We start from the raw sequence: 26,440 nt of genomic DNA on the forward strand, positions 1-26,440 counted from the left end.
TTTTCTTGATTCTGGCTATAATAATTATACGATCTAATTGAGATTTTACACTCTAGAACATATAGTCATCCTCTACGATTCTGCGTTTTTGGTTTTATCGTATCTTTAAAAATGTGGATGCCACAGATTTTCGTCCTTTGTGGGGGCGGAAGTGGGCGGGGCGAAGTTTTGAAATATACTTGTAGCAGTGACATATCACAGATGCTTGGATCCAAAACATCGTTGCTCTAGCTCTTATAGTCTTTGAGCACTAGGCGCTGAAGGGGACGGACGGACGGACGGACGGACGGACGGACGGACAGACGGACAGACAGACAGGGCTCAATCGACTCGGCTATTGATGCTGATCAAGAATATATATACTTTATGGGGTCGGAAACGATTCCTTCTGGACGTTACACACATCCACTTTTACCACAAATCTAATATACCCCAATACTCATTTTGAGTATCGGGTATAAAAACGAGAGAATAAGAATCGAAATCGTAAACAAAAGCTAGATCAGACTGGGGTGCATTATACACACTGAGCAGACGGGTTTGAATCATTATACGTTGTATGCATATCTACACTTTCAAGCCAATGGCTTTTTTGACCAAACTACTTTTCGCTGTATTTAATTACTCACTCCGGCGTTATTGTCTTACTCTGATCGTTGGGCCCAATGATGTCGTAGATGTTGACCGCAGCTGTTTAAAATATGGAAATCATAAATATATAATGCATACAATACAAAATACAAACACCGTCGCATAGTCATCAGCCAGTTGTTTTGGTTTTCATAAATTTAATTGTTATGCTCTATCGCGAAAATTGAACCAAAAAGTAATAAACGAAAGACAATTTAGTGTGCATATGCACATATGTATGTAGATATGTACGCGCGTAACATCAAAGAGGGGTGTTAATCAAGTTTCAGTTACATTACGTTAAACTGCTGATGTTATGCGTTGGAACTTGATAATGAATTAAATGTAAATTGGACAAAACTCGATCCCGTGCGGCTGCTGTGTAGACTCTTGTCCGCCTGAAGTTGGTTAGAGGTCAACAGGTGCGATGTATATGGTTCTTGGCCGTACTGACGAATCTTTTGCCAAGCCTATATTTAGTGATTTATGACTGAGCAGCACTAAATATTCTTGGCGATTGAGGCTGATCTGGTTCACTTGGGTCTTTGGAGATTCCGAACTCGGTGGTAATATAAGATCCAGAAAAGATGAATTATGGTTGGAGTTGGAGAGACCTCGACAACTGTACGCCTAAGCCAGCTCCCAGGGTAGTCTTCTCGAGACTATACCGCGATGGGGCAGCTTAGGTACACTTCCCTGCAACATAGGTTATGTCAGCACGTGCACGGCATTAATATGAAAACATACCTTTTTCCCCCAAATATATCTGCACTAAATTCTTCTTATTCACTGACCACTGGGCTGTACGGCACTTGTAATTATATGCTTCCAGCATATGTATATATGTGGAAATATATATATTTTCCGGACAGCACTATATATATATGTGTGCACTGTGTATGTTGGTCGCACTGTTGCTAAAGACTCACGTCTTTACAGATCTATCAACTTTCTTCTTTTGTTCAAAGCAGTATGGTTGGATGGATGGACTGAGTAGCCTGTGCAGCAGAGCTTTTGAGCTTTTTACTAACTGTGCAATCGTATGATCTAGAACATTCGAGCTGCATTAGACGATCGTCTAATGCACAGCATAGCTTAACTGTGCAATCGTACGATTGCCGTCTATGCTTCCCACTGTCCGTCGCTTGCATGTGTGCGTGGGCGTTCGGACTTAAGAGCGGCTAAAGCTTTGATCCAACCTTAAGAGCGGCTAAAGCTTGATCATTTGAAAGATCACTAGGGGGTCTCACGAGACGAAAGAAGATAACCAATTCCCTATATTTTTGTGCTGGCTACTACAAAGTGTGGGCCTCCCAGCAGTGACAAATTGGTGATTGTTGATTAATGTGTGTGTGTGTGTGTTCAGTGCATAATTTTAACAATTTATCATTTCCATAAGATAACTATTGACCCAGTTGCAAGCTTCTCCCCTCCCCAATTTCAATAACAAAACAAACCCCTCAAAGAGATTACAGCTCTTGGATAATAACTGATCCAGACGCAGAGCTGCAGTCGAGTGCGGGCCGTCTGACATCATTTCAGGCTGCGTTGCCTTGAAATGAATGAAATGTGTTGGCAGCAGTAGCTGCAACAACAAATCATTGCCTCCTCTGGCCATTATCGCCTTGCCTGTTGGTCATCAACGTAAGCCGCATGTTGTTGTTTTGGGTCGCCCCAGAGATAATCATCTAACTGGCAACAGCGGAGGTGATTTTGATGTGGATGTGTCTTCCTGGCCATGACTCGCACCCAATGTTCTCACACAAAAGGGTCCGTGTGTCCGTTGCAGGAAGCTGAAAAGGGCTTATCATGAGTGCAGCGTGCCCGGTTGGTTATTGATATGTGTTTAATTCCCCGTAATATGTACCTCCAGACCAACCAACCTCTGCTTCTGTTTGGGTTGTAATAGCGGAAATCACAGTCATGCCACAATGATTCCCCGGCATGAGTTGCACTGACGGATGTTTGTCTATCTTCGGCTCAGTTATGGGGGGTACTTGAAGATGCTTCTGGGCACTGGCCTCCAGCATCACCTCCTCCTCCTTCCCAGCCTCTGCTTAACCGTTGTACACAATTTATGCCGATGTTAACCCATTTGCAAGATCCGCGCACGCGATGCTGGTTCCATTGGAGCCGAATTTCGGCTGGGCTGTTGACTTGACCCAATTGGCAAACAGAAAGTTTGCCCGCCGGCAACGAACCCAAGCGAAACCCAACAAAAATTCATTGCAGAACTGCTGTACGAGTTTTATGTTGTATGATTTAGCATAATCGGATTGATATCCATTTACGTGGGTGTGAAACCGGTTATCACGGATATCTCTAGAGTCTTGAGCACCACATTAATCTCCGTCTTTCTCTCACCTTTTCAGCTCGCACCATGAAGTCGGGCACACAAATGGACGTACTGTACAGGGCGCTGCACTTAATCGTAAGTATTATCCAGGGACCAAAATCTGTGGCCTCATTCTGGGCCCATTGAAATGGAAAATTGGCAGACCAGGCCAGGCAGAGAGCCGAGAGACCGAGCAGCAGCTAAACACATCAATCAGCCAGAACCCCAAATGACAATTGCATGCCAATGCGATTAACCTGGATATGAGGTGGCCAGAGACAGACCGCCAGCCGGCCAGTCCCGACCCGACTCTCTCTCCGTATGCTAAACGCGATTCGGTCGCTCCTGCTCGCTCGCGCCTGTTGCCAAGTTGCCAAAAGTGGCACAACACTGGACCCATGCCTAGCTCCGCTTGATTCTGAGCCGCTTGGCCCCGACTCAACCCCAACTCCAGAGTCGACTTTGACTGGATTCAGGTTCAACTCTAACCCAGCGCAAGAGGCTGGCGAAAGTTTTCGCCACCCGCAACTGCAAGGTAGCAGTAGAATATAATGTTTCCCCATATCTGCCTGCAACACGAAAACGAAATTTCTGCTGCATTTCTATCCACTTTAGTTAAAGAAGCTTACCTACTGCCGGGTCTTGGCCGGATCAGGCTGGGGCTTACTGTCGGCTTGCCGTGATTTACGTCGACGCTTTATGGCCGGCCTGCCACGGGGTCTGAGCAGGAGACCGGGGGTCAGACTACTACTATCCCAACTATGCTAATGAGTGACTTGTCTCCACTTTCTTTGCAGACAATCGCAGCTCTGACGACGCACGCAGCACAGATAGCAACGGCAGTCAGTGAGTACAGACAAATCTATCCATTTATAAGTCTTGATAAGTTCTATTGACTCCAAATCCTGAATTATGGGAAAGCTTGTTCACCCATTGGTTGAACAGATATCTGAAAACGAATACATAAATCATTAGGCTGGAATCTTAAGTGTTTAAATGAGCTCTACAAGTATTACCTAATTAGTTATAAGCACAGCACCACTCGGCTTAAAAGACCGCATTCCTCTTTAATCTGCCATTGTTGTTCGGTAAAGAAACAGCGTTGGGTTTTTCGTGGTGTTTTGTCTTTGCCGTTTGTTTGGTTGCTAAATCTCTTGACTGTTGCCAAAAGTGTTGCCAGCACCAGGCACATAATCGCATGGCAAACAAAAGTCAATTCATGTGGCGCCTTAAGCTGCCTTATTGAAAAGCGACAGCAAACATTGCGGCATGCTTCGTTTCGGCTTCGTAATACGGCTGTATCCCCTAGATGGCCGACTCTAGCGACTCCAGATAGTTGAGGACCAGCTGGTAGGTGAGCCTGTGGTTAGCACGGCTCCTGCTGCCCGAAACGGGACGGCAGCCTGCTGGATCGTTGCGTCCGGGTCAAAGTGCTTTGTGGAAGCATGCCTGGAACGATAATAGAATTGTGAGGACTGGCGATGCTGGTTGGGTTTCTACACTTCATGACCCTCTCCCGTTCCGAGAGTCCAGCGTCTTCTATTCGGTTTGCATGAAACTGAGGAGACGGCATCGGGAGCTGGCTGGCCAAGGCGAACGCATTTCATCATCTTCATCGTGTGGCAGCTTCCGCTTGGGCCAGTCGGATTACTGGCATAAATTTCTGGTGGGAGCAGAGATCAATGATCAGTTGGGGCTGACCTCAATCTCGCTGTTGAATCCCACAGCATCCATGCTGAGGATTTTAACGAAGTCACAAATCCGAACGAGCATCAGAGTTGGCAATGCGGAAATGTTCCTACCACGAAACAGCTCTTCAGAATCGATTTAGATTGATGAAAATTCGGAAGAGTTTTTCCAAAACAAACGATATGGTGACTCCGGTCCAGCGGGCTCTAGTTTCGGTTTTTTACGTTAAATTGTCAGGTAATTTATGACTAAATAAAAACAAGTGCTCGACTTCAAAGCATTTATTGGACTGGTCGCAGCCAGAGATAGCAATAACTCCCCGACTCCACCGTCGAGCCGATCTTGAATGCGCAGAGAGCAGTACAAGAGCGCGGCGTGTGAGAGCAAAAGCTCTGCTCACAACATCGCACACGCTAAGATAGGGTAATTACGATCGTCTGCTGCAACATTCCGGCCCCGTTGAAGACCTCCGGTGCTTCAACCGTCTATTGGCAGTTTTGCCAATTTGTGTATGGGGCGTTTAATTACGCCCGCGGGTGTTCGCACCTCGGCGACGCGCACTCTCCCATCTTCTCCCTTGATTGCGGCCACCACTCGTCCTGTGGTCCACTTCTGTGGCGGTGTGTTGTCCTCGTGGACGAGCACTAGACAGCCAATGTCCAAGTCTGGCCCTTTGGTAGCCCACTGGTGACGCTTCTGCAGGCTGACCAGGTAGTCCTTGGACCAGCCCTGCCAAAACTGCTGCTTGAGCGCTGACAGCATTCGCCACCGCTTCAAGTACGCGAAGCTTCCCCTGCTGCATCTGTCGTCGTGATCTGATTCGGGCGGCAGCGAAAGAAGCGGCTGCCCGATCAGCAGGTGCCCTGGCGTTAGCGCTTCTCCATCGCTGGGATCGTTGCCTGGGGACGCGATTGGCCGGGAGTTGAGAAGAGCCTCCTACCTCTACCAGGTGGGTGCACAGCTCGTCCGCGGTGAGCTTGGCGTTGCCCACTCCGCGTACCAACGTCTGCTTGGCTGATTTGACGGCTGCCTCCCACAATCCGCCGAAGTGTGGTGCTCTCGGTGGTATGAAACACCACTCGACGCCTTGGCGCGCTGCGTACGCCTTGAGCCGGTCCTGGTCCCTCTGGTACGCTTGATGCAGCTCGTTCAGCACCTTGCTCGCGCCCACGAAGTTGGTGGCGTTGTCGCTGTACACCTTCTCCGGAAGGCCTCTTCTCCCGATGAACCTTTTAAAAACAGATAAAAAACTATCAGTGGACAAATCTGCTACAAGCTCCAGGTGAACAGCTTTTGATACAAAGCAGACGAAGACGGCTACATATGTCTTAATAGGGGGCCTGCCGCGAATCTTGAGAGACACGTAGAATGGGCCGCAGAAATCTACCCCACAAATCAAAAGGGGCCGAGCTCTTCGCACTCTATCAGCTGGCAGGTTTCCCATGATCTGTCCCTGTAGGACTGGCTTGTATCGGAAGCAGTGCACACAATTTCTCAGGATCCTTGTACATGCTTCTCGAGCATTGATTAGCCATATCTGCTGCCTTAGCAAGGAAACCATGACTTTGGCGCCTGCATGGTAGTGCAAATTGCGAAGATAAAGCGTCACGAACTGCGACTTTTGCGACAGCAGCAGAGGAAATTTGGCGTCATACGGAATCTCTGCGTTGAGCAACCTTCCTCCCACTCGAATCAGTCGCAGCGTTACTCCGTCGAGTTCGCTCGTATGTATGAACGGGTTTAGTCGTTGAAGATGCGGTGACAGGATTTCCGACCTCGCTAGCTTGTGGAATTCTGGTCCCAACTCGTGTCTTTGGACTACTTCTACCAGCCTTAGAAATGAGACCTTAATTTCTTTGGCTGACAGAACGACCTCTCGACTACGCTTGCTTCCTTGTAGGAACCGGTTTACATATGCCATAATCCGAAGCAATTTCTCAAAGGAAGAGCATCTTTCAATCAACTCGATGAAATCATTGGCCTGACACTTTGCCACTGAATGTGTTGCCAAACACTTCTTGTTTTCCGACCGTTCCATTTCTGGGGACAACTCAACCTGATGTAGACATGGCCTCAGAATTCCTGAGCAGAAATTGGGGACCCTCAGTCCACAATGAGCACGTTACACCGTCTACGTCTGTGCCACGTGACACCAAATCGGCTGGGTTTTGCTGAGTAGGAACGTGCCGCCAAGTCACACCGCTTGACGATTCCTGGATTTCAGCAACCCTATTGGCCACAAACTTTGCGAGCCAGTACAAGGTGACTTGGGAGTCCGACCAAAAGTTCACACTTTCGATCATGAACTTGTCCAGGAGCGGTTTTACTTGAGCCCATAAAGTGGATAACAGGAGTGCTGCGCACAATTCGAGTCTTGGAATCGATTTCGTTTTGAGAGGAGCTACTCGAGACTTTGCGGTAAGAAGCTTAGACACGACATTTTTACCATCACTGGTACGGATGTAAATGCAGCATCCGTACGCTTCACCTGATGCGTCTGCGAATCCGTGAATCTGAACGCTTTTATGCGTGGGAAGGCCAATGTAGCGAGGTATGGTTATCTTGTCTAATTCAAACAAATTTAGCTTGAAGTGGTTCCAACTCGTGTGCAAACTCATGGGAACCGACTCGTCCCAATCCAACTTTTGACGCCACAATTGCTGCAGCAATATTTTTGCCCTCGTTATTAAGGGACATAATAACCCTAATGGGTCGAACAATCGGGACGCAACTGACAAAATGTTTCGCTTTGTAGGGGTCAATGAATCAAATGAGTCATCTAAATGATAATGGAACAAATCATTTTGCGGATTCCATCTAATTCCGAGCGTTTTAACAGACGACGAAGGATCAAACTGCAGCGATTTCTCCTGGCCACTATCGGACAGCAGCTGGGGATGATTTGACGCCCACTTCGCCAACTTAAAACCCACGGATTCTAAGACCTCACACACTTCCAGCCGAATACGTTCTAAATCTTCCAGACTGTTTGCTCCAGTAAGCATATCATCGACGTAAAAGTCACTTTTTATGACTTGTGAAGCAATAGGATGGGACTCAGCATAAACGTCTGCCAATTCAACGAGACAGCGGATGGCCAGAAGTGGAGCTGAGGCTGTCCCATAAGTAACCGTATTCAGGCGATACGTTTGAACATCTGCATTTGCCTTATCCCTCCACAGAATCAATTGGAAATTTCGGTCTTCTTCGGCGACCTGAACTTGCCTATACATTTTGGAGATGTCAGCTGTGAGCGCAAAACGATTTAATCGAAATCGGGCAAGAGTTGCGTAAAGCTCCCTCTGAATAGTTGCACCCACCATCAAAGTCTCATTTAATGAGATTGAAGTCGATGTTTTGCTCTATGCATCGAAAACGACGCGTAGCATGGTGGCTTTACTATCAGGTCTCAGGACACATTGATGTGGAATGTAGTAATGGCGTCCTGGAGGAGTGCCTGGAAGCAATGACATGTGGCCAAGGATGAGATACTCTTTCATAAACTCCATATACAGATCATGCAAATACTGATCTCGTGCAAGTCTGCGTTCTAGGGATAGAAAGCGTCGTTTTGCCGTCTCGAACGAGAAACCCAACACGTTGGGATTTATTTTAAATGGCAGCCCCACTTCAAAACGACCCGATTCGATCCTGCGTAAAGTCTGCTTAAAGTTTTGTTCGCAAGCCAATTGTTCAGCTGTATATACAGCCTTCGACTTCTCTGGGACCTGTTCCAATTCCCAAAAGCGCTCCACCAGAGAGTCGAGAGAACAATGATCGCTACCAACAGCGATATTGCATACAGCATCCTGTGCTGATGCCTTATATTTTCCTGATACAATCCATCCCAACAATGTTTTCTGGATTGTTGGATGTTCGGAACTTGCCTTTAATTGGCCTACACACATTAACTCAAAAAAGGTTTCTGCCCCTATCAATAAGTCAACCTTAGCAGGCTTGTAAAACTGCGGGTCTGCCATCTGCAGGTTTGCTGGTATCTTCCATTGGGCGAAATTGACAACATGATCGGGTTGGTATGTGGAAATCGACCTTAACACCCAAAAATCGGAATCAAAGTTGTGATCGTTGATACGAGATTGGACAGAAGTATGAATCTTGTGCCTTATGACGGACGAGTTTTTTCCAACAGTTGTGATATTAAGGCACGACTCATCACGGCGCAATCGTAAGCGCTGGGCTAGATCCTCGGATATAAAATTAATTTGGGAGCCGGAATCTAGAAGTGCCCGTGCATACTGAAATTGTCCGGACCAATCTTGCACCTTTACAACAGCGGTAGCAAGAATAGCCTGGTCAGCACTAGCAACGTGACTAGAATAAGCTGTCTGAGGCTCAGACGATGACGAATGTTCTACTGGCACAGAACTAGGCCCATTTTGCTGTGGCTCAACCCCGTATCGATGAAGCAGAGTGTTATGGGGCTTAGAGCACACTCGACATTTTGCTGTCTTGCACCTCGTCACTGTATGACCTGGCTTCAAACAATTTATGCACAGTCGGAGTTGCTTGGTGATATCGAACCGTTGAAGAACAGGAAGAGCACTAAACGATTGACAATTGCTTATGGTATGATTCCCCGCGTGGCAATAGCTACATTTCGAATCAGCTCGCCTATCCGTCTTTGCACATGAAAATGACGATTTAGTGGGTCCTTTACTTGTCTCTTGTTTAGTTTTACCCTTATTCCGTGTTGACTCTTCGGCAGCTAGATGCTGATAGCGCCGATTCAGCTGGGCTGCGCACTCGGACCAAGACGGTAGTTTATCGTAATCCAGTTGCTCTTCGAACCGAGACTTCGTTGTGGGATCTACTTTAGACAGCGCTATGTGAATTAGCATCGCGCTATTTATGTCTTTTTCACTTCCTAACGACTGCAGAGAAGAATATATGGCTGACACCGTGTCAATGAGGGACCTAAGGCATGAAGCAGAAGCTTTTGTTGTGCTGGGAATGTCAAACAACTGCGAAACAGTATCAGAAAAGATCAAATATTTTTTGTCGTAAACCTCCTTCAAACTATCAAGAGCCTTCTCATAATTTTCTGCAGAGATCTGAAACGCCTTCACTGTTCCCAATGCATCGTCAACGAGACACGACAGTAAGTGGTTGAATTTTTCCACATTTGATAATATTGGGTCGTTATGCACCAAACTCTCGAAAAGGCTTATAAAGTTTTTAAATTCAGCATGTTTTCCACTAAACTTGGGGAGATTCATTTTAGGCAGATGTGATGAATGACGCTGGCTACTCCTATCCCTCCTCTGTATTCGCTGAGTTTCGGGTTCTTTAAGTGCAGACATGTACAGAGCCTTTGTGGTAACACACATATCCTCGACCGATGCTCGTAGATCGTTGTTGGGATTTAAACAATCGACGTCTGCCTGTATATCCATCAACTTTTCACAATAATTTTCGATCAGCTCGAGTCTGCATTTAATTTGAAGAGAGTCGAACGAAATAGTTTTTTCTTCAAAGGCCGTTCTCACACGCCTTAGATCGCCCATCACCCTATCGTGTCTTTGCATTGCTGTTGCTAACTTTTACAGGACTTTTGGACCCTCTCCTTCTTTTGAACCTCCTTCCCTGGTAACAATTTCCCTTTCCTTTTCACTCATTCTGGCGCTTTCTCTTACTTCAAGAGGGTCGGAAAGTAATGCACTGGGTTTAATGGTTAATGGTTAACCAAAATACTGTAGGTTATGCAAAAAACTATGAAAGAACGCGAAATTTCCACAAAAAACTATGTATCGGCTTCAAAGGGTTAACGCAGCGAAACAAACACAAATTATGCTCCCAATGCACACAACCAAACGCAGCCAAATTATGCACAATTTAGCGCAACGATAGCGTTACCGAAGTAAAGGCAGCACCAATAAGCGGTACTTCGCAAAAGAGAATTGAAAACAGCGGCAATGACCGGAGCGTCTGATTAGCAAGTACCGTAAACCCTCATCAATTTGCACTTTTCTTCAATCCACCAATATTCCGCATATAATAAATATTTTATGTTGCTGGCTGTTCACTTTGGTTTATTTTATTACTTTGTGTTTTATTTAATTGGTATTCCAATTCAACGAGGTGCCAATGAAATTGAGATCAGTGGCCAAATAGAGAAACACAGCGCACAAAATGGTGGCTTGGTTCTAGCACTCAATTTTTTTCGCACTAAATACCTGAGAATTCGGCATAGATTAGCCGAACACTTTCCTTTTTTGTTGAGTAAAGATGAATCCAATTTGTCGCACAAAACCAGCCAGCTAGAGCTCTATTCACAACAGAACAAAAAAAAACAATGACTTCTGCCGAGACAACGAAGATGCACTGTAGGTCACTGGTTTGTCGTGCGAATTTCCACGAAATGCTGGATGCCGATGTCCCTGCTCGGGCGCCAATGAAAATTCGGAAGAGTTTTTCCAAAACAAACGTTGAGATGACTCCGGTCCAATAAATGCTTTAAAGTCGAGCACTTGTTTTATTTAGTCATAAATTACCTGACAATTTAACGTAAAAAACCGAAACTAGAGCCCGCTGGACCGGAGTCATCACAACGTTTGTTTTGGAAAAACTCTTCTGAATTTTCAATTGATTTAATGTGGAAGAAATCCGTTCTGTCCATTCCACGTTTTTGTTTATTTCTCTGCCAATCCCTTGGCAAACACGAGCGAAACAAGGACAGCAATACTTCGAGCTTAGTGAATATATCCAGCACTGCTCATTTGCTCATAAAAGCGCGCAGTTTACTCATTTGAGCTCTTTCTTGTTCTTGTTACATTTGAGATCTGCGCTGGGTAATGCAGTTCTTCTCCTCAAATTATACATAATAGAAAGCCATTAAATGTTTTATGTGCTGGCCGCAGTCAGCAGCAGGAGAGGAGGCACCATAAAATCCGGCTCCAGCCACGACAGCGACGACGTGGCCGTGTTGCATGCAATTACTTTGCCTAGCACATGCTGGAATAGAACAGAACGGAGGCAAGTGATGCGAAATGCTGTAAGGTTCGTTGAACCACAGCGGAGGCATCACATCGCCTCGCATCCCATCCAAAGTGTACACACAGCCAACTGGCAGGGCGAACGTGCCGCAGCGGAGCAGAGCTCTTCCTCGTACCAGTTGTGTACCTTCTGATGGGCCCACGAAAGAGTGCAAAAAGAAGAGCCCAAGCATGCGAGCCCGGGAGGTGGAGGTGTCAGAGCAACAACTCAGCATGGAGTTCTTGGCAATGCAATGGCTTTCTGGTCTGGTTTGGTCTGTTTTGGCTTTGGCTGGGATTCGTGAGCGCTGGCATCGAGCAGGAAATGCCAAGAGCAGAGCCCAACCTAATCCCATGCCATGTCTCGAATCGTCTGCTGAAGTTCAAGGAACTTGCCATCTTTCTAATGGCCGCGGATCAGGCCAGGCCCACGAGCGCTTCTGTGCTGTGTCTTTCGCCCGGTGAGTCAGCGCTGTTGTTGCCGCTTCAATGGCTTTTCAATGTCATGAACGTACCGTTGTTGTCGCTGGTTGTTGGCTCTTCCGCATGCTGGCATAGCTTGGAGCGCACTGCGGCTCCAACCTTCACTAAATACTGCTCCCTTGGGCATCTGTTGTGCCATTGTCTTGCGTTTTTTTTGTGCGCTCATGTCTTGTGCTAACGGCTCTTGAGGTTGGTTCAGAGAAGTAGCTGATGCTGATGCAACTGCAACCGCATCCTCATCCACATCTAACTGTAGTTTGCCAGCTGCACAAACATTCCATTTTGGGAGCGTGCCTGTCATGTTTATCTGAGACTTCAATGCATTTCATAATTTCCTTTTTTTCGCTTGCAGAGGATGCACAGAACTCGCTAAGCGACGCCATTGCGGCAGCCGAGGCGGAGTCCGATGGGGCTCAGCCACCTCCAAGTCTGCCATCGAGCCGACCGTGCGCATAAAGTGCCTATCGGGGTCCATGCTGATCACAATCAAAGATGCCCCGCCAAACAACGAGACCGGACTGTTCAGTGGCATGATCTACCCGAAAGGCCTATCCAAGAACTCCACATGCCTCAGCGAGTACAGGTGAGTGAGAGCCGCGTGCAGATCACAATTTAGATTAGATCGTTGTAATTGCTAACGCTTTTGTCGGCCCCCGCAGAGATCACGTGGGCTCGCTACGGTACAAGCTGCCTCTGCGTAGCTGCAACACGATGCCCAAGGAGACGGTAAGTCACAGCCGATAGCCTAGAACGGAGATGGGTCTTCCATAATGGGTGCCAATCAGCCGGCAGACCAGACTCTAACTTGCTCTCCCACTCAAGCAGATGTCCACGCAAACTCGTTCTGCCTTTTCGCATGCAAATAAAAAAGCATTACACCTATAAGGCAACTCCGAGTCATTGGTTACAAGGTAAAATCCATATGCCAAGATGATTAGTCAATTGAATGGTTGATGTGACGCTCAGCACACGCACTCAGTGACTAAGCTAATGGTGGCTGGATCGCTTGTACAGCGTCGAGACTTGTTAACTAAAATAGCAGTCATTGGGCACGGCAGATGGCACGAAGAACCTAATGGATATGGCATCATCATTTTATATTAATTCTTAAGGCCTTTAAAAACCTATCATGTGAAGCTAGATTTCTTGAGATGTCATAACATAAAATCCGATCAAGCGTACTATTTATCAGCACAGCCCGAGCGAGCGTGAAAACCGGCCTACCATGTCCCTGTAAACGATATCGAATGATCCCAAAGTCGGCCCAGATGCGCCATATAAATTTCAGTCAGAGTTTTTCCAGCTTGCTCTAATGCTTTTATGGCTTGGCTTATTTATTGGCTCATTCGATCGATTCATTCGATCACACAACGAACTGCCTTTGTGCTGGGATCTGCTGGGATTTTGAAATCTCAATTAGCACTTGGCCCGGCTAAATGAGGCTGCAGCTCACGCATCAGCAGCACAGCAGAGGCATGTTTATGGTCAATACCTGGAGCTGGAGCTAGAGCAGAGCAACAGCCACAGCCTCACACGCTTATAAAGTCCGTTTGTGATACATAATTAACATATATTGTTCGCGTTCGTTTCCAAAACTCTCACATCCATGGCACTCTTGTGGAGCGGTGGAAAAGTGTCATAATGACATAATAGCTCATTTTATTATGCTTTTTATTGGCCCATTGTCTTGTTGACGCGCTGCTGATGATGATGCCGCGATGCTGATAACTTATACTTATTCGTAAACCTAACTGTCAACGGTTCTTGGTTCTTAGAGGCTGAAAGAAGCCCGCACACATCTCTCCGCTCCCCATCTCCGTCTCTGTCTCACAGCTTGTTTTAAGCCAGACAATGGCAGCGACGGAAACGCTTCAGAACCAGCGTTGGGCAATAAATCGCATGGGGTCGGACTTAGCCGGCTTCTTAATGCCTTTCGAAACAACGCTAGCAATTAAGAGTGCCCCCTGTCAGAGCCCACTTAAATGAAGAACTTCCGTGCCCAAGTCTGTAGAGACCCAATTACAGAACTTCCGAGCCCCTCTTCGTTTTTTGCCATTACCTTACGATGAAGTGTATGTACTGTCGCTATCGAGTATGTGTACCTGGCCTGGCGGCGAGACGTCACACTTGGTTGATCGGCTCTAGCACCATTCTATGACAACATCAGGAAGTGCTCCGCAGTCCACGTATTGTTTGTCTTGGATCGCACATTAACTTCTGGCTAGCGAGGCTCCAAAGCGATTTCTGGCTGCAGCGGAGCGTGAATCTGAATGCATAATGAGAAGGGGCTGTGCTTGGTAGCTGGTGTTCTCCAGTCACTGATATGGCTTCTTGACAACAGCCGGCGCACTGGCCAATGAGATTTTCAGTACAAGTTTGTACTGTTTCGTTTGCCAACGAGTTTGCTGTCCAAGTCTTTTGTCTTGGGTGATTTTCACTTGAATGCAAGAAAGACTGGCTTATACCCTGGGAACTGATCTACACATAAAATTTCCATTTTCCATCAATAATTTGATTACATTTCCTTTCCAGGATGATGGCGGCATTGAATTCTTCAACACAATCGTGCTCCAGCCTCACTTGAAACTCATCACTGATCTGGGACGTGGCTATCATGTGCGCTGTGCCTATAAAAGCCGCGACGCAGCCATCAAGCCCAAGAAGCATCTGCGCAAGCACTCTCAAAAACCCCAGGCCTTGCGCAGCGAGGATCGCCGGGATTATGGAAGATCCTTGGACAAGCAGCGCGACGATGAACTGGACGAGGAGGATGTGTACGACGTGAATGCCACGCTTGACGACGAGGATGTCAGCAATAACGAAATTCCCATGCCCGGCTGCCATATGAAAATCTACAACGACGAGCACAGAATAGCCGACGACGTGAAGATTGGTGATCCGCTGACCATTGTCATCAGCATCGATAGACAGCAGATCTATGGTCTCCACGTTACCGACTGCATCGTGCGTGACGGCTTGGGTTGGGGAGAACAGCGACTGGTGGGAGAGGATGGGTAAGTGTAAAGGAAAATATATCGAGTACAAAAATGTCATCACCCACATATTGTTTGATCGTGCAGCTGTCCCATGGACAATGACATCATGGGACAATTTAACTACACACAGGATCGTTTGGTCGCTAATGTGACCTTCCCAGCCCACAAGTTCCCATACACCACTTCCGTCTACTATCAGTGCAATGTGCGGCTCTGTGCGCTGGAAGATCCGACATGCCAGGAGGCGCCTCTGTGCAGTGGCAAGCGACCAAAGCGTCAGACTGCTGTCGATAGCAAGGACGAGGAAGGCTTACCAGCCACTATCGAGGTATTCTCCGGCCTCTACGTCAACGAGAACGAGAATGCCAATGACAGCGACGATGATGCGGTCTACAAGGAGAAGGTAAGACCACTCATAATACGATCTCCACCATTTCTGAACCTTCATATCAATTATAGACTCTGGAGGACGCTCTGTGTGTGTCGCAGCGCACCTTTGCCATAGCCATTGCCATTGCGGGCCTCATTTTGATGCTGGCCGTGGTCGCAGCAGTGCTGTGCATCATGGCACGCCGCAGCACGAAGACGGTATCCAACTCCGGCAGCTCAATCTACAGTGGGCCCTACACGAACACCGCCTTCTCGCATAGTAGTTAAACGCAGGCCGGGTCCCACCTCAATGTGAAAACTCAAAATTCAAGCTATCCAAAATTATGCACTCAAACACTCAAAGTGTTTAAAATCAGTTATCAGGATGAGATTCTGTCGCGCAGGGTGCCGCTGCGGTAGTCAACGTCAACTCCGTCGAAGCAAGAATGGGAGCAAATTAGTCTGTAAGGTCACTGGAGCAAGCGGTCCTTAGGTTAAGCGTAGTCATAGGTTTGCAAAATGTTTGTGCAGAGATTACTGGGCAATGGTTATTGCCCTTTAATGTCGCAGAGTTCTTCGCGTCGCATCGGTCACAGATGGAGCGGGAACTCTGTTCCGCACAGTCGGTGTTGGACTCGCCCTTCTTTGAGAGACTCCACTTTAAGCAGTGGTGCAGTCATTAGCGTGTTTCTTGACATCACATCCCTCTTTTCCACTTATTATACTTACCCTACCTACTACTATAATTTAAACACTCGAACTAACAACGAATGCAGCAGCCGACGCTCAGGTGATATTTGTACTCGTATCTACTTAATACTTTTAACTGCTACACGTAATTTTTTAACTTATCGGATCGGATGGGTTGCCTTCCTGCCAAAGGTCCACCAGAAGCACAAGCAAATCCACACATCACGTTCTTAGTTGAATTTCCTGAACAACTTCTTGTCATTGTTTAACTTAAACTGCACTACACTCTGGACTAGGGCAGCAGCCGCAGCCCTTATTAGAATGCAGCCGTCCCAAGCAGAAATCTACTAGTATACTTAAATTACAATAAATATCTTTTAACCATTCTCAAAGTAAGCTTAGGACTTTGTACTGCTTCAAATGGAGCATTCCGAATGCAATGCCGATGGAATGCTCTTCTGGAGCCGTTCAATTTACGCGTACGCATAGAAATGGCAACCAATTTAAATCTTAAACTGCGTAGTTTACAACTAAGTTAATATAAATCGTATTGAACAATAAACTCAAATTGACCATAAACAATTGTAATCATCAAGTGTCAGCTTTTGTTGTCCATGTCACTCTTACTCAGGGACACTAACTGGAGACCAGAGTAGTCTCTGCTGCTACCTCTAGCACTTCTAGTGCAACTTTGTGTGTGAACTCTGGTGGGTGTCCTCAATGATTATTACTATTATATTTCTGTTGCTACATCTGCTGGCGAGTCTGTCAATGGGATCTCTGAATTATCCCACTGACGAAGCGATTCCACCGCAGTTTCATTTGGTGCGAGATGCGAGGGCTTCAGCAGATGATGCACTATCTCTAGAAAACACATCTTCCTTCGAGGACTGCGCCAACTTGGCCCGGGAATTGCACAGACTGGCCCTAAACTACGCTCCAGGCGGTCCAACGCGACACAGGAATAGGTTTATTCAGTCGAATCATGGCAGTCATGGCAGAATCCTGCGCAGTCGATTGACGGTATTTGAACAGCCCGCAGAGTTCTTCAACTGCCATGTACTGCAGTGCCCGCAGAATAGCACCTTTGGGGGTATGGTTAATGACAGCCGCTTCGACTACTACAGCTTGCATGGCAGAACTATAGCTGTGTGCCAGAAGTCGGCTTATTTTTGGTGTACACCAATCCCAGCAGTTATCTGAATGCATCCTTGGAGTGTAGCAATTCCAGTGAGTTCTCCGGGAGCCTGGCGCACATTGCCTCCGAATCCCGGACGCGGGCCTTGTCACAATGGCTGATGGACTTCAACAGGAAGTCGCGCCCAGTCCTGGAAGCAAAGCCTATGCCAAAGATATTTCTGGCCTATGTGGGACTTGCGTTTAATCGCACGACCTCCCTCAACGCTCATGATTTTCGTAATGCTCAGCACGAGAGCTTGATGTGTTTTCTTTACAGGGCATGGGATGTTGGTCATCCAGCTCTTGGGTAAGTATAGACAACGGTTACAGCAGACTCCAGCAATTTGTTCTTCCACAATTACAGGCAGCAGAAGGCCAACGAGAGTTGCGTTGCATTGACGCCGCAGGGCACCTGGCATTCACTCAGCTGCGAACGCGAGCTACCTTTTATTTGCGAAATATTTACTGCGAGTCCAAGGAGCTGGAAGCATGAGGCTGAACTGGATATCGGCCCGAATGCTGTGGCAGAGTGTCGTAATGATTGAGTCTGTGGTGCAACACTGTTATTCGCAGCCGTTTTATTCACTTAAGCCGTTTTGAAAACACAAAAGCCAAATGTATTAGTATTATGTAGTGTCAGCCCACCATCCGCACTCTATCGAAAGTGAATCGCAATGTTTGAAGGTTGTAAAACAAATACAGTGCACACCATCGCAGCTGGAGCTGAAGTCCTCCGGGTTTAGTGGTACTTGTAGTTCCTGTGGTGCTTCAATTTGGTGTAGTTGATCATATAGAAGAACGTCATGCTGGCCACGGTCAGCTGGAAAAAGGGTGCAATACCAGCACGCTTGGGAAAAACGTACTTATGCTGCCAGCGCCACCAGGCACGGCTGACGGCACCAACCATTGCGTTGGGGGTCTTGTTCCGGCGACCAATCCAGGAGCCCAACTCGCCCAATTTCACCTGTCCGAATGGGACATCAGCTGCAAGTAAAGATAGTTAATTATGTAAATTACTCTGAATCTCTCATATCCGTGTCAATGTGCTCTGCTCGCACTTGCCTGCCGTGCCGCAAGAATCTTGCGCTGAAAATTACGTAACTTTGAAAAATTGCTTACCTTTGCCATAAAAGCGGGCGGGGTCGTAGGGATCATGCACCTTGGGGTTGTATTCAGCTGGATAGTCACCGAAAGCCATCTCGCTGTGTTAAAAAAATATATTTAATATTTTTCTTATGAAACGAAAAATGATGGCCTGCTACTCACAAGTGTGACAATCGAAATGTAGGGATATAATCGATAATACGACTGTGTAGTACTTTTCATCACTAGAACTAGATCGCTCTTTGAGTTCAGATTATATTTTCTTGCTTGTTAGCAGTGCTGCCAACTTTTTATCAGAAAAAAGCTGTTTTTAACTACAAGAAAACGAAAGATAAGCTGAAAACTTACAAAAAAATCCATAAAAAGCGCAAGTATTGGTGTTAGCAATGTTGTATTAAAGTGATATTTAATATGTATTTTATCTTATTTTCATTAACTCATCCGCATTTGGTCTTCAAAAAAAGCCAGATCTGACGGGAAAAAGCGCAATCTGCAGCACTGTTTGTTAGTTAAATATTTTGATCGTTGAACAGTGAAAAAACTGAAAAGTTGGACTAATAAATTATTTATGTAACATTAAACACATTTAAAATTATTCGTTATCGATGGAAATTGAACCACTGTTCGATTCACTTCATCGAACTAGTTCGGGCAGGAACCACGCAACTCCAGTATATACAGAAATCAAAAACGATTTTTTTTTGCAAGCCAGCCTGAAATTCAAATCAGAAACCAAGTAAATAAATATTAAAAGGATCAATAAATAATAAAAATGGAAGATCTTATGACGAAGGGTTCGTCGTCGCCGCAGGAGGAAGACGACGAAGATGAGAAGGCGGAGCTGAAGGCAAAAGTCGCAATCGCCTCTGATGAGGGGGTGGAGAACGCTGAGGATGCTGTGGAGGAGTGCGCTGAAAAGGAAAGCGCGGGTGGCAAGAAGAAAGGCACGCGCAAAAAACGCTCCCTCAACTGGGAAGAAGCGGAGAGGGGACTGCTGCTGGAGGTTATCAAATCAAAAGTGGCGTTCGTTGAGAACCGTAGTGTGGATGCCAAGAGTATCAAAGCCAAGCGACTTGCCTGGTCCCAAATCACAAAACAGTAAGTGTAGATTGCGCACCACAAATGTGTAATACTGTACATATACTAAGGGACATTTCCATTGCAGATTTAATGCGTTGAACTTTCGGCATCGGCTGCTGGAGCAAATTCAGGTGCAATGGCGCAGCATGAAGAACTCGGCGAAGCGCGAGCATCAGCAAAAGCATCCCAAGTCCGATCCCCTAGAGGGCATGCGTATGATTGAGTTTATGGAGGAGCTGCAAAAGGATCCGGTAACCGCGCGGAGCCAAACCCGCGGGGTCAACACCAATGGCAGCACCGTAAGCACACTCAAGAAGGAACTACTCGATATTGACGAAGATGAGGATATGCCGCTGGCCGCCTTGCCAAACTCGACGAATGCCAGTGAAGACACGTTGCAGACATCCACCATGGCCATACCATCGCCACCCCCATCCACCGCTGGCGGTGATGGGGACTCGCAGCAAGAGAGCGCTCCTTCACAGCCGCCCACTCAACGTCGCAAACGTGCCAAACCCAAGTCGACGGTTAATAAAAATGATTCCGGGGATATGGGAGAGGACAACGAAAAGTCAGCTCCAGTGCGAAAGCGGCGACAGCGCAATGTAAGTTGGAGGATTGTCCAAGCAGCTATGAATACGAGCAATGCTAATAACTAATCGTCTTCCCCGGGACAGCTCTCGCAGGCTCAGTCGATAATATCAGATGAAAATGAAGCGTCCACAACCGTTGCGCCTAGCACAACGCACCAGCAGTTCTCGTCGGCGGCAACAACGGTTCCCGAAACGAATAGCCCGCCAGCCGCCACGCATGACCTCATCAGCAGCACGGATATGGAGCAAAAGTATAAACATGACCTTTTCAAACTGCTGAAACAGGCCCGTCTGGCCGAGATAGACTATGCACGCCGCGAGCACGAACAGAAGTTGCGCCTAGAGCAGATGGAGCAGGAAATAAAAATGGCATACTACCGGCAAGAGCAGGACTTGAAGCTTCGACACATGCGGGAAGAGCACGATATAAGGCTCCGGCAGCAGCGACGAGAGCACGAGGCGCGTCTTGGTATTTACAGCCTCAAATGCAGCGGACTAAATGGAAGCATACAGGAACAGATGCCCCTGCCCTCAGCGAAATGCAACGCCAAAACGGACTACAATAATGTTCACATGGACGGTGACACTGTCAAACCATCGACCAGTGCAGAGGGGAAGCTGGCTCTTAGTGCAGCCTGCAATTAGTGGGCGTGGTAGGGGGGTCAGACACACGCTCGCAGTACGAATTGCCAGAAATTTAGAGGAAAACATAATCCAATACTTTAAAATTTAGCTTGAAATACGTTTAGCGAAATGTAGCCCGACCAAATCACGGTCAGATGAATGATTTCGAAGACAAATGAATGAATACGAATACTCAAAAACTACACTCAAGATCAAAATTGACTGTTTTTTTGTGCATTTCGCTCCACACACAAATACGAGCATACAGACAATGCATTTTCAATATAGTATTACATATATATTTCTAACGATTAAGACTCCTGAAAAACATGATCATTTCAAGCGCGGTTGTGTCGTACGAAACAAAAATACTCAAACACACTCTGAATAAGTTCCCTATTTGCAAATCTTTAAAACGCATACGACGCTTCAAGTCAGTCAGTATTCTTTATTGCCACTGTATTATTTTTACTTTTTACATTTTTTATTTGTAATTTTTTTTTACAAAACTTACAATTTAGACATAGGTACGTGTCGTAATTGTAAATCCCTGTATGTCTGTTCATACATTACCGGAGAATCTTTTATAATTCTTATAATCATAAGTTACTGTACATCGTGTTCTATAGCGCAGTAATGTCCTGTCACTTTGCTTCTGCTTAATAAAAGGCATGATTAAGGCGAGAGCGAAGTAAAGTTAAACTAGATTAAGAAAATACAAATACATAGTGTGTAATCAACTCTTCGAATGTGTTTTAATAGCTTTCAAATCTCTGTCATAATACTCAAAATATCCGAAATTTGTGTATGATCGAGGTTTTTTTTTAATTTGTACGTTAGTATGTAGGGGAATTTCGAGTCTTTCTTTTAGTAGTTTTATTTACTTATTTTTTTTTTAGAATCGTACAGTTTTTTTTTAGTATATAGCAAATTTTTCGCAAAATGAAGAACCTTGACGGAACACTTGACTATATGGAAAATGCACGGTTCAATTATTTATACGCGCCTGAAATTGCCCGTTTGGAAAAGGAAACCAGCTTTAAGCACAGCGAACTGACATGTGTCGTGATGATATATCACAAATTTGTGTTGGAGAATGGCGAGCGCGCAAAATTCATGACATTAATGCAACTCAGTAGCCTTGTTGAAAACGTATTTGGAGTTACTGATCAAACGATTAACGCTAACGTTGTCTCACGGATAAGTTTTGATCCGGACTTCGATCATCCAGACTTTTCCGCCGATCGCCACTGCAAATTGCGGTCATTCATTAAGCTCTTTGACATTTATTTTACCGACGATCTAGAAAAACGGATGGTTTTTTGTTTCTCAGTGAGTAAAATCCAATATGTACAAGTAAGTGGAGTGGTAATATGACTACGGGATATATCTATAGGTATATGATAGGACTGATTTCAATTCTCTGGATCGAGAGGTTGTCCAGCTCTATGTGGATAAATTCTTCGAAGGCGACGACGAGGATGAGGTTTTTGAGTTGCGTCAAGTAAGACTATTGCTTGACTATATAATTCCCATACCATTTCACGTCTGATATATTCGCAGGACATGGTGGAATTGATTTTCATAAAGTTCGACCAGGATAAGGACACTTTCATATCGGCAGAGGAATATTACGATGTAGTGCGCCAGCAGCCCATGCTGTTGGACTTCCTTGGTCCCGTGTTTCCCACAACTCGTCAAAAGGACATTGTGGCTCATTGTGCCAATATCATGTCCTGCTATGCTAAAATCGAGGGAAATTATTTATGATTTATGCATTTACATATAACCAAATTAAAGTAATAAAATTTAAGTGTAACAGTTATTTGACTACCTGTCTTAGCTGAAATATAGAGATGGCATGATACAGAACACTAATTGTCCTAGTGTCATAAGACCACTAACCATACAGTATATATGTATATGTGCCAGTCCATGCACCGAACATGTCGCAAACGAACTTTTTGGATTAGATCCCAGGGTCTTCGACGCTGGCGTTTGTCTACCGCCGTGTAATTATGAGCCAGCCTGCTTTATGTTATCGGCTTGGACTGGGTAAATTTTCCTTGTTTCCCCCTATTCATTTGGTTGGTTCTTCATTTATTTTTGTATTCCTTTCACCTCCACCTTGATCACAGGAAGCCGTCGCTGCCCTAGATGGGCCCACAAATAGCCAAGAAAACTAAATATGTATGGTTCGGGTTGTTATAGTCCTTACCGAAGGATCAAGGAGATTTTATCTCGGGGGCCATGGCACACCCCAATCGGGACACAAATAAGGGAGAAAAAAAGATATTAATGTCTGGAACAAATGTCCTTGATAATAGTCCTTGATAAGGACTGCATTAGATTAAGGGCATTTTTTTCGAACACAGGAAGCCGTCGCACGTCACGATCGTGCTAGAAATGGGCTGGGCTGTTGAAGTCCTTAACGGAGGATCAAGGATATTTTTATGATTACAGAGAGCCATGGAACGACAAGACCAGGCCACAAATAAGGAAGAAAACAAGATATATTTGTCTGGAAAAAATATCCTTGACCCTTGGTCCTTGATAAGGACAATTATATCAAGGATGTTATTCCTAATACAGGAAGCCGTCGCACTTGCCGATCGTGCCAGAAATAGCCGATAAATCTACATATGTATGGTTTGAGTTATTGAAGTCCTTATCGAAGGATCAAGGATATTTTTATGATTACAGAGAGCCATGGAACGACAAGAAAACAAGAAATATATATATGTCTGGAGAAAATATCCTTGACCCTTGGTCCTTGATAAGGGCTGCATTAGATCAGGGATATTATTCCTAATACAAGAAGCCGTCGCATGTCCCGATCGGGTCTCAAATAACGGAGAAAACAACAAAAGTTGTTGTCAATTGTTGTACACAAATTTTCAAATTCCGACCGCTCAAGTGGCCAAAAACGGGAATTTAAAATCTGGGATACCAGGCGAACAGAAATCAGCAGAAGGTCGCTGGTTTTTATACCCGATACTCAAAATGAGTATTGGGGTATATTAGATTTGTGGTAAAAGTGGATGTGTGTAACGTCCAGAAGGAATCGTTTCCGACCCAATATATATTCTTGATCAGCATCAAAAGCCGAGTCGATTGAGCCCTGTCTGTCTGTCCGTCCGTCCGTCTGTCCGTCTGTCCGTCCCCTTCAGCGCCTACTGCTCAAAGACTATAAGAGCTAGAGCAACGATGTTTTGGATCCAGACTTCTGTGATATGTCACTGCTACAAAAATATTTCAAAAATCTTCGCCCCGCCCACTTCCGCCCCCACAAAGGACGAAAATCTGTGGCATCCACATTTTTAAAGATACGATAAAACCAAACAAGCAGAATCGTAGAGGATGACTATATGTTCTAGAGTGTAAAATCTCAACCAGATCGTATAATTATTATAGTCAGAATCAAGAAAACAATTTCATTTTTTCTCGCTCTGTCTCTCTCTAACACACAGGTTTCATGGTCGGTTTTGCCAATTGCAAAATATGAGTTCAAGGATCTCAGAACCTATAAGAGCCAGAGCAACCAAATTTGGTATCCACACTCCTGTGATATCGTTTGACCGTTTCGTGTCCAAATTTCTCCACACCCCCTTCCGCCACCGCAAAGGACGAAAATCTGGGGCATCCACAAATCTCAGAGACTATTAAGGCTAGAGTAACCAAATTTGGTATCCGCACTTCTGTTAGATCTCACTATAAAACGTATATCTCAGAATTTCACCCCACCCCCTTCCGCCCCCACAAAGAACGAAAATCTGTTGCATCCACAATATTGCACATTCGAGAAAACTAAAAACGCAGAATCATAGATAATGACCATATCTATCAGATTGCTGAATCTGGATCAGATCGGATCATTTTTGGAGCCAAAAGGAACAAATCAATTTGCAGTGGCTACGCAGCCCCCGACGTCACGCTCAGACTGATTTTCTGTCTCTCTCGCACGCACTCTTTGTCGTGTCGTTTAATATTAGCGGCGTCTGCCGGAGGACAGCCATACTGACTAAGTATCGGGTATAAATGTAGAGTTGCGGTCTCCGCAGCAACCCACAACGTTCCCCCTCGTTCTAATATAAAATCTGTGTTTTCATAATAAGAGGCCTATTTGAAAACTGTAAATACGTTTTAAGCTATACTGTAACTGCAAACGGTATAAAACACGATGCCCTTTTAACTTAAGTGACAGCTAATATTGAACAAGCACAAGCCTTAGGGCTTAATGTACGAGCAGCTATTTGCGACCAGGGCTCAAATAATAGAGCTGTTTTCAGAAGACTGGGAGTCGACATTAAGAACCCCAGCTTTAAAGTTCAAGATAAAGAAATATTTGCGATTTACAATGTTCCACATTTGATTAAATCGCTAAGGAACATTGTAGCATTTGGTCAAACCATGATGTTGAATGGGAAGGATTACGCGCTCTTGCGTAAACTAGACCTTTTGAACGACGATACTAGAATTGAGAACCCAGATTCCTTGCAGCTAATCCGGCAACAGGCTAAAACGAATGTCAACGAGGGGGAACGTTGTGAGTTGCTGCGGACACCGCAACTCTACAGTTATACCCGATACTAAGTCAGTATGGCTCTCCTCCGGCAGACGCCGCTAATATTAAACGACACGACAAAGAGTGCGTGCGAGAGAGACAGAAAATCAGTCTGAGCGTGACGTCGGGCGCTGCGTAGCCACTGCAAATTGATTTGTTCCTTTTGGCTATAAAAATGATCTGATCTGATCCAGATTCAGCAATCTGATAGATATGGTCATTATCTATGATTCTGCGTTTTTAGTTTTCTCGAATCTGCAATATTGTGGATGCAACAGATTTTCGTTCTTTGTGGGGTCGGAAGGGGGTGGGGCGAAATTTTGAGATATACGTTTTATAGTGACATCTTAAAGGAGTGTGTGTACCAAATTTGGTTACTCTAGCCTTAATAGTCTCTGAGATTTGTGGATGCCTCAGATTTTCGTCCTTTGCGGTGGCGGAAGGGGGTGTGGCGAAATTTGGACACGAAACGGTCAAGGTCCGATATCACAGGAGTGTGGATACCAAATTTGGTTGCTCTGGCTCTTATAGGTTCTGAGATCCTTGAACTCATATTTTGCAATTGGCAAAACCGACCATGAAACCTGTGTGTTAGAGAGAGACAGAGCGAGAAAGAATGAAATTGTTTTCTTGATTCTGGCTATAATAATTATACGATCTGGTTGAGATCTTAAATTCTGCGTTTTTGGTTTTATCGTATCTTTAAAAATGTGGGTGCCACAGATTTTCGTCCTTTGTGGGGTTGGAAGTGGGCGGGGCGAAGTTTTGAAATATTTTTGTAGCAGTGACATATCACAGAAGTCTGGATCCAAAACATCGTTGCTCTAGCTCTTATAGTCTTTGAGCACTACGCGCTGAAGGGGACGGACAGACGGACAGACGGACGGACGGACGGACGGACAGACGGACAGACGGACAGACAGACATGGCTCAATCGACTCGGCTATTGATGCTGATCTAGAATATATATACTTTATGGGGTCGGAAACGATTCCTTCTGGACGTTACACACATCCACTTTTACCACAAATCTAATATACCCCAATACTCATTTTGAGTATCGGGTATAAAAATCTCGGTTTTGAGTGCCCCAAATGGAAAGTGGTTGTTGT

At 45.5% G+C, this 26,440-nt stretch overlaps 3 protein-coding genes and 2 pseudogenes across 3 annotated transcripts; 4 read left to right on the forward strand and 1 right to left on the reverse strand.

The window, feature by feature from the left end:
- The first annotated feature begins 1,942 nt into the window (after positions 1 to 1,942).
- LOC117193448 lies at positions 1,943 to 16,772 on the forward strand (annotated as a pseudogene).
- A 132-nt stretch (positions 16,773 to 16,904) lies between these two features.
- LOC117193835 lies at positions 16,905 to 17,695 on the forward strand (annotated as a pseudogene).
- A 209-nt stretch (positions 17,696 to 17,904) lies between these two features.
- Positions 17,905 to 18,699, reverse strand: LOC108159537 (putative ATP synthase subunit f, mitochondrial). Its single transcript, XM_017292913.2, has 3 exons — positions 18,630 to 18,699; positions 18,483 to 18,565; positions 17,905 to 18,347 (listed from the first exon to the last, which is right to left on the reverse strand). The coding sequence occupies exons 2-3, from the start codon at positions 18,559 to 18,561 to the stop codon at positions 18,103 to 18,105; spliced, it is 324 nt and encodes a 107-aa protein (XP_017148402.2). The 5' UTR covers positions 18,562 to 18,565; positions 18,630 to 18,699; the 3' UTR covers positions 17,905 to 18,102.
- Positions 18,700 to 19,128: 429 nt separating this feature from the next.
- Positions 19,129 to 21,513, forward strand: LOC117193447 (ABC transporter F family member 4-like). Its single transcript, XM_033398203.1, has 3 exons — positions 19,129 to 19,565; positions 19,633 to 20,152; positions 20,225 to 21,513. The coding sequence occupies exons 1-3, from the start codon at positions 19,240 to 19,242 to the stop codon at positions 20,783 to 20,785; spliced, it is 1,407 nt and encodes a 468-aa protein (XP_033254094.1). The 5' UTR covers positions 19,129 to 19,239; the 3' UTR covers positions 20,786 to 21,513.
- Positions 21,514 to 21,627: 114 nt separating this feature from the next.
- LOC108159114 lies at positions 21,628 to 22,595 on the forward strand. Its single transcript, XM_017292096.2, has 3 exons — positions 21,628 to 22,096; positions 22,161 to 22,268; positions 22,328 to 22,595. The coding sequence occupies exons 1-3, from the start codon at positions 21,707 to 21,709 to the stop codon at positions 22,532 to 22,534; spliced, it is 705 nt and encodes a 234-aa protein (XP_017147585.2). The 5' UTR covers positions 21,628 to 21,706; the 3' UTR covers positions 22,535 to 22,595.
- Positions 22,596 to 26,440: the final 3,845 nt, after the last annotated feature.

The sequence above is a fragment of the Drosophila miranda genome, assembly GCF_003369915.1.
Source record: "Drosophila miranda strain MSH22 chromosome Y unlocalized genomic scaffold, D.miranda_PacBio2.1 Contig_Y2_pilon, whole genome shotgun sequence".
Classification (NCBI taxonomy): Eukaryota; Metazoa; Arthropoda; class Insecta; order Diptera; family Drosophilidae; genus Drosophila; species Drosophila miranda.